This window comes from Carcharhinus amblyrhynchos, chromosome 4, assembly GCF_965287045.1.
Source record: "Carcharhinus amblyrhynchos chromosome 4, sCarAmb.v2.hapA, whole genome shotgun sequence".
NCBI classification, from domain to species: Eukaryota; Metazoa; Chordata; class Chondrichthyes; order Carcharhiniformes; family Carcharhinidae; genus Carcharhinus; species Carcharhinus amblyrhynchos.
This window is the reverse complement of record NC_137327.1, coordinates 57,414,850-57,427,803: the sequence shown is the minus strand read 5'-3', so window position 1 is coordinate 57,427,803 and position 12,954 is coordinate 57,414,850. Positions and strand designations below refer to the sequence as shown.

Genomic DNA, 12,954 nt, shown 5'->3' with positions numbered 1-12,954 from the left:
CACTGTTTTTTGATAGACATTCCTTTGTCAACTCAGCCTCTGTCACCTTATCCCCTGGCCCATTTGCTACCTTGCTTCTGACTTAATTCACCAAGAACGATGTCACACTGGTTGGATATTTTGCTTGGGAATTGCTGATGGTAACAGATCATTGGCCATTACGTTCTACTGTCCTATTAGTCACATGATACGACAATATGGAATCCATTGACTTGATGTTTTGATCGATGAGTACCCAACTGACTCGAACAAGAGGTGAGGAAAAGCCCAATGTTGACAAGCTTTGGGAACTGTAGATTTAAGTCACCACTTAACCATATTCCTGTCTCAAACTACTTCCCTACTACATTCTAAATTGCAGCTTTCTGAAAGAATTCTACCTAATATACACACGGTGGCACAATGGTTAGCACTGCTGCCTCATGGTGCCAGGGACCCGGGTTCAATTTCTGGCGTGAATCACTGGCTGTGTGGAGTCTGCACATTCTCCTCGTGGGTTTCCTCTGGGTGCTCCAGTTTCCTTCCACAGTCTGAAAGACATGTTGGTTACATGCATTTGCCATGCTAAATTCTCCTCAGTGTACCCAAACAGGCACCAGAGTGTGGCGACTAGGGAATTTTCATTGCTGTGTTAACATAAGCCTACTTGTGACACAAATAAATACATTTTAAATTTGAATCAATACTAACCATCACCATCTTCCCAGGGAATTTGTTTCACAGATTAACCACTCACTGGTTGAAATATTGTTGCCACAAATTGATTTTATATTTACCCCCTTCGAGCTCAGGTCGTGTCCTCTGGGCCTCCTATTCAACATTATCTTGTATCTTTAGAATCCGAAAACTAGTGTTTGTACCACCCCTCCACCTCCTCTTTTCGAATGAGAACACGCTCAATTTATATAATCGCTTCACATGAGTCAATCCTCTCAATCAATCTTTTGGCTCTCTTCCATATCTTTTCAATGACTGCAACATCTGTTGTGGACTATGGCAACTGAAGACTGTGCATAGTATTCTGAAACCTCTAGCCAATAATCTCTAAACTGCTGACTGCTGCACTCTATCTTGGTGATGGTCTAGCCCCCCAGTCGACCCTAGTCTCTATTACGAACAGGAATCTACCTGTTGCAATGTTGACAGATTGCTGCAAATTTCTACCATGTATTCTGTACCTATATTCCCTTGCTCTTTTTTCTCGTTCTTCCCCTTTTTTCTCGTTCTTCCCCTTTTTTCTCGTTCTTCCCTTTTTTCTCGTTCTTCCCCTTTTTTTGATATTGAAACTAACAAACTCTCTTCTGTTCCTAGGAGGTGCTGGATCTGGCCTTCTCCGTCCTGTATGATGCAGAGGACTACTCGCTGAACTTTATTGCACCAACAAAATATGATGTAAGTGGAAGTCGATGGTCCCCTGTGACGAGGAAGTGGGGGGGTGCGTGGCGAAAATGCCACCACCGATTTTACCTCTCTCCCATCCACACCCCCTATCCGCCCACACCTTCATCTGTCACAATTTACACTCTGATTTCAGCTTCTCTGCCATTTGGCCATTCACACCTTTTATTGTCTGTATGGACTGCCATTAGCAGCCTTTCCCCTTAATTTTGTGGCTAGACTCAACTTTCATTTCCTCATCCTACAGTATAAATATCTCTTACTTTCTAAGCCTTTTAGCTTTGACAAAGGGTCATCTGAACTCAAAATGTCGGTTCTTTTCTCTCCTTACAGATGCTGCCAGACTTGCTGAGATTTTCCAGCATTTTCCCTTTTGATTTCAGATTTCAGCATCTGAATAATTTGCTTTTATTGGAAGGTTCCAAAGATTTGAGTGAAACATTTTTTCCTCACCTTAATTCTAAATGATCAGTCTCTTATCCTGAAACTGTGTTCCCGACAAAATGGAAACAATCTTTCAGTGTCTATGCAGTTTCTGTGTTTCAGTGAGATTGCCACTCAGTCTTAAACTCCAGAGAATATAAATCCTCTTTAGTTAGCTTCATAGGACGTAGAACCCAGGGGTTCACATATACAAACCCTTGATAGTGATAGAATAAAGCTGTTAAAAACCGTAGTGTGTCCTGGGCTTTGCAAATCGCGATATAGCATACAGAAGGTTATGCTAACCCTTTAGAAAATACTGGTTAGGTCCCAGGCAGACTGTATGAAAATTAGAAAGGATGTCAAGGCCCTTGAAAGGGTATAGACGAGGTTTGCTAGAGCAGTGCAGAGATAAGAGATTTCAGTGACGTGGAGAAGCTGGGATTGTTTTCCGAAGAGCAGCAAAGATTAAGAGATTTAGTAGAGGTTTTCCACATGATCTGGAGTTTGATTGAGTATATGAAAGAAAAGAAATCACCTCGGGACATCCCAAACATTTCACCATTAATGAAAGTCCTTCAAAGTGTAGTGACTGTTGTAATGTAGAAAGCATTATAATGTTGTGACGAGTATAAAGTCTGTACACTGGATGAAGGATTGATACAGTAAGAAGTCTTACGGAGCATGCTTGTATGATCTGAAAGCTTGTGGCTTGTGCCATCAAATAAACCTGTTGGACTTTAACCTGGTGTTGCAAGACTTCTTACTGTGCTTACCCCAGTCCAATGCCGGCATCTCCACATCATGGAGGATTGATAACCAGAGCGCTCAGATTTCAGTTCATCAGCAAATGGACCAGGGGACTGGCAGTATAAGGAGAATGGGTGGCACAGTGGTTAGCACTACTGCCTCACAGTGCCAGGAACCTGGGTCCAATTCCTGGTTTGGATGTCTGTCTGTGTGGAGTTTGCACTTTCTCCCCATGTCTGCGTGGGTTTCCTCCAGGTTCTCCGGTTTCCTCCCACAGTTCAAAGATGTGCAGGTTAGGTTGATTGGCCATGCTAAATTGCTGCTTGATGTCAGGGTGACAAACAGAATAAATACATGGGGTTATGGGAATGGGGCCTGGGTGATATTGTTGTCGGTGCAGGCTTGATGGGCCAAATAGCCTCCTTCTGCACTGTACAGATTCTATGAGAATGCTTTATTTTCTGCAGTGAATTTTTGTGATGTGGAATGTACTGCCTGAAAGGATGGAAGCAGATTCAATGGTCCCCTGTGATTTTCAAACATAAATTGGATAAATAATTGAAGGGAAACAATCTATAGGGTTTTCAGGGGAGTAAGGCTGATTGAATGATTCTTTCAAGGACCCAGCACCACACGTGGAGCCAATTGGTCTCCTGTACTATATAATTTGATGAAGTCCTTACCATTTAGTTAGTTATTTGGTCAATATGTTAAGCCTTATTCAGTTCTGAAATGACTTGTGTTTTATTTCTCTCTCTCTCTCTCTCTCTTTGTTGCAGTTTTGTCTCTGGACTGATGGCCTAAATGTCCTGCTGGGCAAGGAGCTGAACAGTGAGCAGACCAAAAGTGAGCTGGAGATCCTGCTCTCCATGGAGGTCAAACTGCGGCTCCTGGACCTGGAGAACATCCCCATCCCGGATGCTGCTCCCCCTGTCCCCAACGCACCCAGTAACTACAACTTCTGCTATGACTTCAGCCACACTGAGCACTGAATGGATCAAGAAGCGATCACGTTGAAATATGCCAGCACTTCCTCTGGGTTTGGGGAGGGGTGGGGAGGGGACATTGTGGGTTTTATACAGTGCATGTACAAAATAGGTTTTTTTACGCAGGCAGCGACTCAAGTACTTTTCATGTGCAATATTCTAAAAGAAAAAACGGTACTCATGAGAGGATGCTGTGGTGCACACGAGCTGTTAACAGCCAAGCAGATAATAAATAGCCTTTAATGCACTGGGGAATTTTGGATAGACAAGGTGTGGAATTGTTGGGGGGGAGGGGGGGGTTAACTCACAAGAATTGATCGATCACCAAGGGAGGGGGAAACCACTATTCTCATCGGATTGAATCAGAAAATGGCGGAAACATTCGAGAGGTTCAGGCAGTATTTGTGAAGAGAGGGAGTTAGGAGTGACTAGTTGGGCCAGTGACCTTTTGCAGGGCTGGTGACCTTTTGTCCACCAAAGGTCATTCACCTGCAGCATTAACCCTCTTTTCTTTCTCCACAAGTGTTCCAAGGGGGTGTGATGCTCAGATCATTTGCAGCAGCCAACCTTTAATTCTGGCCCAGGGCGAGAGTGGATGTTGGCAGATTACACTCACACCCTGATTAATCCTGGATCATTTATAGACAGCCCTCCTCTACCTCCACACCCATCCCGACTGTGCACCTTCCACCCATTCAGTCATAGCCATGAGCAGTCAACATTTCCAGAGCCTGATGTGGGTATAGGCCGCTCTGCCAGCTGCTGACAGAACTGGCATTGACTGTTGTTAATCTCAGTCTCCATCCACACAATGTGTAAAGGAGCCATGTTTATGTCAAAAACAAGTGAAAGCAGCCCCTTTTTAATTTGCCTACCTGTTGGCATTGCGATGCCCTGAGTTTTACCTAGAGGAAGGGGAGCGGCAGATAGAACTGTGCCAATGAGGCATCGTGGACAGGGTGGAACTGACAGCTCAGGCCTCTATCAAGATCACCTGCTAGTAACCGTAGGCTTGTTCACTCAGTGACCAACGGTACTCGCTGGGGGGTAGAATTTCCTGCATGCTACATAACTGGGAAGTTCTGCATGTTTGTCAATTGATTTTTACACTTAAATTTTATTAGCCTGTGGCACTATGAGCCACATAAGCATTTGGGGATAAACCTGCCTTCCCCACAGTGAAATGAGGCTTGGGGGTGGGGGGGTCGGTTCTATTCCAATAGGCTGTTGGTGGCTGTGTATGATCTCAAACTTATGTTTATCTATACGCTCGCTATTTTGACATTATTTACTTAGTTTTGTGCTGAATTCGTTTGATGACAGATTGTGAGCTAATCTTCATCTTTCTCCTTTTAGATAATGCCTGGGGTAGCAGCAAGTAATGCAGGCCAAAAGGGTCGGTGCTGACTTAATTGATCTCGACAGGGGCCTGCATTTGGGCCACCACATGCATACGTAGAAAGATACAAGTTAGCAACAGAGTAGGCCCTCGAGCCTGCTCCATCATTCAGTAAGATCGTGACTGATCTGATAATAACCTCAACCTCACATTCCTGCCTTCCCCCCCGATAACCTTTCACCTCCATCCCCACCTTTGCTTATTAAGAATCTATTTATCCCTGCCTTAAAAGTATGATTGGCATCAACCAACCCTAACGTATGGGTAGGCTGGCAGGGAAGGGAGACAAAGTTAGGTCAGGGGTTCCTGACTCTTCGAAAGATGGGAGGTGTGCATATGAGGTACTTCCAGGAGAAAGCAAAACTTAACAACACTATGAACATACAACAGTGGTTTAAAAGGCAAACCTACCCCCAACTTCTCATGGGAAATTAGGGATGGTCAATAAATGCCAGGTTTGTCAGTGACATCCACATCCGAATAACAAAAAATATAATTGAGTTCAAATGTGATGCCCTCCAAAAAAATCCAAAACCATAATCCCATTATCAGTCAACAAGAACGAGGGGGAGGGAGAAAGTAGAAGTATTCTTTGAGTGTGCTGAGGGGAACAGAACAATGAACAAACGTAGGAAAATATTCCTTTTTCGATTAGTTTTCATCTGCATCAAATATTGGTTGCAGTGCACAGTGTGTTACACATTTACAGTATTGCCAATTCTCTAACACTTGTACAGAAATTTATCTTGTGATTTTTTTTTCGCTCAGCATTAAGATAATGGTGTATTGAGGGTGGGATAAATAACCTGTACCCTTGTGTTAATTGACCTGGTATTGGTACACAAGTTTAGTTGCAGTGGTGCCGGGGAGGGCTTTGACCATGGGGACTAGTCACCTCAGTTAAACAACTTGGGCCAAGGCTGAAGATTTACAGTAGTTATTTCTGCAAACTCTGGTAATTAATGGATCAAGATGATTATTCGACTGTCCAGGCGCCGTGTTGGTGCTCAATTTCCTGGGTCTTGTCACGGTGGCACAGTGCTTAGTGCTGTTGCCTCATAATGCCAGGGACCCGGGTTCAATTCCGGCCTTGGGTCACTGTCTGTAGAGTTTGCATGTTCTCCCCATGTCTGCATGGGTTTCCTCCAGGTGCTCCGGTTTCTTCCCATAGACCAAAGATGTGCAGGTCAGGTTGATTGGCCAAGCTAAATTGCCCCTTACTGTCAGGGGGATTAGTAGGGTAAATACATGGGGCTCAAGGGGATAGGGCTAGTGGGATTGCGGTCAGTGCTGACTCGATGGGTTAAATGGCCTCCTTCTGCACTATAGGGATTCTATGAGCTTCTATGAACTATAAATAAGTTTGTAGCCACTAGGCTATGGAAAGGAATGGGGATGGAGTTTAAGCTCTTGAATTGGTGTGACCTCTGCTGGGAAGTAGATTGGTGTGTTTGTGTGTGTTTGGGTATTGCGTGAAAACAAGATTGTGATCATCTCTGATGCCCTTCACAGATGAATAGCTAACTGAAGAGCAACTTAGATGGAATAGTGAACTGAAATAAGTGGACCCTCAAAATGGAGAGATAAGGGGCTGGAGTTAGGCGAGTGCACGTCATTTTGCTTATGATTCTGAAATGGACATTTGTGAGATGCCTCCATGGAGAAAGAATACTGCAATTTTTAAACCAAGCTTCCTTTTGCTGTGGTTTGCAATGATTGTCTATGGGTGATGGCAAACATTCAAAGACATAGCAAAGCAATGGAGTTCAGTTTCCATTGCTAGTGTGATAGCACTAGAGGGGGCACAGAGATTCACCAGTATGTTGCCTGGGATGGAGCATTTGAGCTATAAAGAGAGACTCGGTAGACTTGGATTATTTTCTTTAGAGCAGAGAAGGCTGAGGAGAGACATGATTGAGGTAAGATTATTGGGGGGTATGAACAGGGTGAGTAAGGAGCAACTGTTCCCCTTGGTCAAGGCGTCAGTCATGAGGAGGCATAATTTTAGGGCAAGGAGCAGGAGATTCAGAAGTGATTTGAGAAAAAGGTTTTTCACTCAGAGCGGTGGGAATCTGCCTGGGAAGGCAATGGATGCCAGAAATCTTACAATCTTTAAAAAGCATTTGGATGAGCACCTGAAATGTCATAACATTCAAGGATATGGGACAAATACTGGAAAATGGGACTAGTGTGTCTTTAGTGATAGTTTTTGTTGACTTGATGAGCCAAAGGGCCTTTTCTGCGATGTATGACTCTGACTCACAGAGACATCATAACCCTTTCAGCTGCTCAGTCCTTCCTCCACCACCACCCCTCCCCCGCCGCAATTCAGTTGGAACACATCCAATCTGTACCTTTAACTGCAGTTACCCACATTTTCTTCATATCCTGTGATACCCTTTATCTTTGGGGTGGTGGGGAAAACTTCACATTTCCCCTACCCTGTGTGAAGAATTGTTTCCTGACTTTAATGTTAAGATTATGTTTTTCTTGTTCTTTTGAAGAACAAGTTTCCCTGTTTCCTACTCTATCAAATCCTTTTAACATTTTAAATACTCAATCAGATTACTTGTCAACCTTTGATATTAAAGGCAACATAAGCCAAGTTTATGCAACCAATATGTGTAAATTAACCCTCTAAGCCTAGCTTCATTCAGGTGGAACTGCACTGTGAACTACCTGGAGGAATCATGCCTGATTTTATCCAATGTAATGGGAAGGATCGAGTGTGAAACTGTGGGAGATGTTTTGTGTGTACTGAACATTGCACAGAGCTCATGTTGGGTGACAGGGTTACTTTGAGAATGCATGGTGATGTACAGAGAAAGACTTGCATTGAGATTGGATTTTCCATGATCATTGGACTTCTCAAAGTGGTTACAACCAAAGAAGCACTTTTGAAGTATCGTCGTTGTTGTAATGTAGGAAACGCAGCACCTGATCTGTGCAGAGCAAGATCCCACTAGCAACAATGAGATAAATGCAATCATCTTGTTTTCAGTGATGTTGGTTGAGTGATGAATATTGACCAGGACAGCAGGGAGAACCTCCCTGCTGTTCTTCGAAAAAGCACTATTTACATCCACCTTAGAGGACCGAGGGAAGGACAGCACTCCCTCGGTACTGCACTGGAAAGTTAGTCTGCATTATGCACTCTGGAGGGGGATTTTGCACCCACTCACTTACCACTTCTTTTGGTTAACCAAATAAATTAAATCAAAATTGAAATGCAGTTCCTGAAATCCTGCATCAAAGTAAACAGAATGGCAAAGGACAGGTGTGTGCGTATTTGTGCATGGATGCATGTGTGTGTGTTTAAGCAGGGAGATTGCAGCCCTGTGAAACGAAATAGCCAAACACTGCTAGCTATGCTGCTGGGGGGAGAAGAGTCGGTAGGGCATGTGTGCAAACCTGCAACCCCTGGAGCTGAGAATCAGGGCTGATGAAATGCAGGGTGAAAGGGGAAATCAGAAACTGATTGCAGTGCCAAAACACATGAGCATCTCAATGCATGTCTGCACAAAAAAAGAGATGCAGTCTCCTAGTGGCAAGAGGCTGTTCCTGTAGCTGATCCTCCCCCTCTGAATTGTAACTGCTAACAGTTACAGGATGTTTCTGACAGTGTGTATAGCCACAGACATACATACACTGGATCACACTGCAGAAGTCGGTACTGGTTAATTTATTTACAATGACACTACTACTTTGGGTTTTTTTGTACAAATTTGTATTAAAAAAAACTTAACATGTTTTGTAAGAAAATGGTCTTCTTTCTGCTATGAAGTGAGCAGCTTTCAACAACTCTTGCACTCTATTAGCCATCCAACCTGAGTACTGAATCGCAATAAAATATCCCTCTGCTACCGAGCTGCCTTTGTACAGATTGCACTCAGTGTCATAATAAGCCTCCCGCAATGATTGATGTTACGGTAGTGAGTGGGATGAAGCTGATGCCAACTTGATATAATTACAGATGGTTAAACCCCACCCCCTCCTCTCCACTGGCTCATTTGGCAAACCCTTCACCTCAGGGTGAGGGATCCCCACACATAAATTTTAACAATTTTTCTTTCAAGTGTATTACTTGCTCTCAATTTAACATCAAAAGTTCTCACTTGGAATGAATTTGACATTAAATTTGATAGTGTGCTCTAAGCTATCCAGGTCATTCAACAACCTATATAGAAAAATACAAGGAAATGAATTACTTAAACCATATCTGAATTTATTCAGTTTTTCATTTAATCCAGAAATATAATTCTGCTATACAGTACATGCTTAAGGACAACACATGATCCCTATTCGTTCTTAATTCATTTTAGTCTTAGAACATAAGAAATAGGAGCAGGAGTAGGCCATCTAGCCCTTCGAGCCTGCCCCGCCATTCAATAAGATCATGGCTGATCTGTCGTGGCTCAGTTCCACTTTCCCGCCCTCTCCCCATAACCCTTAATCCCCTCGCTTATCAAAAACCTATCTACCTGCGTCTTAAAAATATTTAGCGAGGCAGCCTCCACCACTTCAACGGGCAGAGAATTCCAGAGATTCACCACCCTTTAAGTGAAGAAGTTCCTCCTCAACTCTGTTCTAAACCACCCCCCCTTTATGTTGAGGCTGTGCCCCCTAGTCCTACTGTCCTTTCTGAGCGGGAAGAGTCTCTCCACCTCTATCCTATCCATCCCATTCATCATCTTATACGTCTCAATGAGATCTCCCCTCATTCTTCTAAACTCTAACGAGTACAAGCCTAGTTTATTCAGCCTCTCCTCATAGCTCAACCCCCTCAACTCCGGTATCAGCCTAGTAAACCTCCTCTGCACTCCCTCCAAGGCCAAAATATCCTTGCGTAAGTGCGGTGACCAAAACTGCACACAGTACTCCAGCTGCGGCCTCACCAATGCCCTATACAGCTGCAGCAAGACCTCCCTACTTTTATATTCAATCCCCCTCGCTATGAAGGCCAGCATCCCATTCGCCTTCCTGACCACCTGCTGCACCTGAAGGCTGGGTTTTTGCGACTCATGCACAAGGACTCCGAGGTCCCTCTGCACCGTCGCCTGCTGCAGTTTTTCACCCCGTTAGTAATAGTCCTTCCTATCATTATTCCTACCAAGGTGGACCACCTCGCACTTGCCACCATTAAATTCCATTTGCCATTTCCTGGCCCGTTCGCCCAGCCTATCTAGATCCTTCTGCAGACTCTCCACACCCTCCGCGCAATTTGCCGTTCCACCAATCTTGGTGTCATCAGCAAATTTCGACACCTTAGGGCCTATACTGTCACAGCTGCCCCACCGTCTCCACATTTCAGGGTGTAAACACTCTCTCCTTCACCCCAGCTTTAGGGTCTGAACACTCCCCTATTCCCTTCTCCAGTCGTGATCCTCTCCCTTTCCAGTGTTGGACTCTCTCCACCCTCCCCCTTTCCTCCTCCAATCTCCAAACTCTCCCTCTCCCGTCCAGTTTCCAAACCCTTCTCTCTTTCTCCAGTCTCCAAGCTCTCCCAACGTCACCTCACACCCCCACCCCATTGCCTCTAATCTCCCAGCTTGAGCCCCATTGATGCCACCAAGTTTCAGAACCTTGCCAATGATGTGGGTATGCCGGCGTTGGACTGGCGTAAACACAGTAAAAAGTCTGACAACACCAGGTTTTAGTCCAACCGATTTATTTGATAATATTCTCACAAGCTTTCGAGGGGACAGCCTCTTCGTCAGGTGAATGGAAAGTTCTGGCCTCAGACAGAGCATATAAAGCACTGACAGTTTAGAGATTACTGATTAAAATGCGAATCCTTACACCTAACCTGCTGTTCAAGACCTGAAGTGGCTGACAATGTGAGTGGTAGGAGCACTGATCACAGTTTAAAGAGATGTGTATTGTCTCCAGACGGTACAGTAAGTGAGGTTTTGCAAACCCAGGCAAGTCACGGGGGTTACAGATAGTGCGACATGAACCCAAGATCCCTGTTGAGACCGTCCTCATGTGTGCGGAACTTGGCTATCAGTCTCTGCTCAGCGACTCTGCGCTGTCGTGTGTTGTGAAGGCCGCCTTGGAGAATGCTTACCCGAAGGTCAGAGGCTGAATGCCCGTGACCACTGAAGTGTTCGCCAACAGGAAGGGAACAGTCTTGCCTGGTGACTGTCGAGCGATGTTCATTCATCCGTTGTCGTAGCGTCTGCATGGTCTCCCCAATGTACCATGCTTCGGGACATCCTTTCTTGCAACGTATCAGGTAGACAACGTTGGCCGAGTTGCAAGAGTATTTACCATGTACCTGGTGGATGGTATTCTCACGTGTGATGATGGTATCCATGTCGATGATCCGGCATGCCTTGCAGAGGTTGCTGTGACAGGGTTGTGTGGTATTGTGGTCACTGTTCTCCTGAAGACTGGGTAGTTTGCTGCGAACAATGGTCTGTTTGAGGTTGTGTGGTTGTCTGAAAGCAAGAAGTGGGGGTGTGGGGATGGCTCATTGATGAAGACGAACATCTCGCCAGGGCCATCCCCACACCCCCACTTCTTGCTTTCAGACAACCACACAACCTCAAACAGACCATTGTTCGCAGCAAACTACCCAGCCTTCAGGAGAACAGTGACCACAATACCACACAACCCTGTCACAGCAACCTCTGCAAGACATGCCGGATCATCGACATGGATACCATCATCACACGTGAGAATACCATCCACCAGGTACATGGTAAATACTCTTGCAACTCGGCCAACGTTGTCTACCTGATACGTTGCAAGAAAGGATGTCCCGAAGCATGGTACATTGGGGAGACCATGCAGACGCTACGACAACGGATGAATGAACATCGCTCGACAGTCACCAGGCAAGACTGTTCCCTTCCTGTTGGCGAACACTTCAGTGGTCACGGGCATTCAGCCTCTGACCTTCGGGTAAGCATTCTCCAAGGCGGCCTTCACAACACACGACAGCGCAGAGTCGCTGAGCAGAGACTGATAGCCAAGTTCCGCACACATGAGGACGGTCTCAACAGGGATCTTGGGTTCATGTCGCACTATCTGTAACCCCCGTGACTTGCCTGGGTTTGCAAAACCTCGCTTACTGTACCGTCTGGAGACAATACACATCTCTTTAAACTGTGATCAGTGCTCCTACCACTCACATTGTCAGCCACTTCAGGTCTTGAACAGCAGGTTAGGTGTAAGGATTCGCATTTTAATCAGTAATCTCTAAACTGTCTGTGCTTTATATGCTCTGTCTGAGGCCAGAACTCTCCATTCACCTGACGAAGAGGCTGTCCCCTCGAAAGCTTGTGAGAATATTATCAAATAAATAGGTTGGACTAAAACCTGGTGTTGTCAGACTTTTTACTGTGTTTAACCTTGCCAATGCCAGGGGGTTCCAAAGTCTCAAACCTCTCACCTCCCCTCCTGTGTTCTGTGGACCTCTCTCAACCTCCTGGTCCCCACACACACAGCCCACACACCCTCTCCAACCCTAAACCTCCCCAATACTCACCAGGCTCCGATTGTCCTTGTTGCTCTGAACTGTAGCTGGTCTGTCCAGAAAACGTTCCTTCTATTTCTAGCTGGCCCCATAAAGACATGCGTTTGGGGCGGGGGGGGGGGGGGGGGGGGAGGAGGCGCTGGGGCGCTTGGGGGGGGGGGGGGGCAGCGCTGGGGCGCTTGGGGGGGGGGGGGCGCTGGGGGGGCCTCACATGACTTCAATAGGAAGAAAGCCATACATTTATATAATGCTTTGCACAACCTCAGAACAACCAATAGAACGAACAGCCTATGAAGAACCTTTTGAAGTATAGCCACTGCTGTGATGTAGAGAACATGGCATCTAGTTGGCAGACAGGAACTTTCACAATTAAGAACATGATAATGATGAGATAGGTTGGTTAAGAGATAAATATTAACTAGATTGCTAGAAAGAACTCTTCCATTTATGAAAATAGATGCATAACAGAGCACTAGCAGTAAGAGGACATAAACATGTCACTAGCATTTGTGTTCAAG

The 12,954-nt window shown here is 45.3% G+C and overlaps 1 protein-coding gene across 4 annotated transcripts in view; it reads left to right on the top strand.

The window, feature by feature from the left end:
• The window catches only part of elmo3 (engulfment and cell motility 3), a 112,598-nt gene extending 103,659 nt beyond the window's left edge, over positions 1-8,939 (top strand). For 2 of the 4 annotated variants that reach the window (XM_080187217.1, XM_080187218.1), the window contains exons 20-21: positions 1,312-1,392; positions 3,351-8,938. In XM_080187217.1, the coding sequence (XP_080043343.1) occupies positions 1,312-1,392; positions 3,351-3,563 (294 nt within the window). In that variant the 3' untranslated portion in view covers positions 3,564-8,938. Of the gene's footprint in view, positions 1-1,311; positions 1,393-3,350 lie in introns of all 4 variants that reach the window. The other 2 variants (XM_080187219.1, XM_080187220.1) reach the window with 2 other exon arrangements.
• The last annotated feature ends 4,015 nt before the right edge of the window (positions 8,940-12,954 follow it).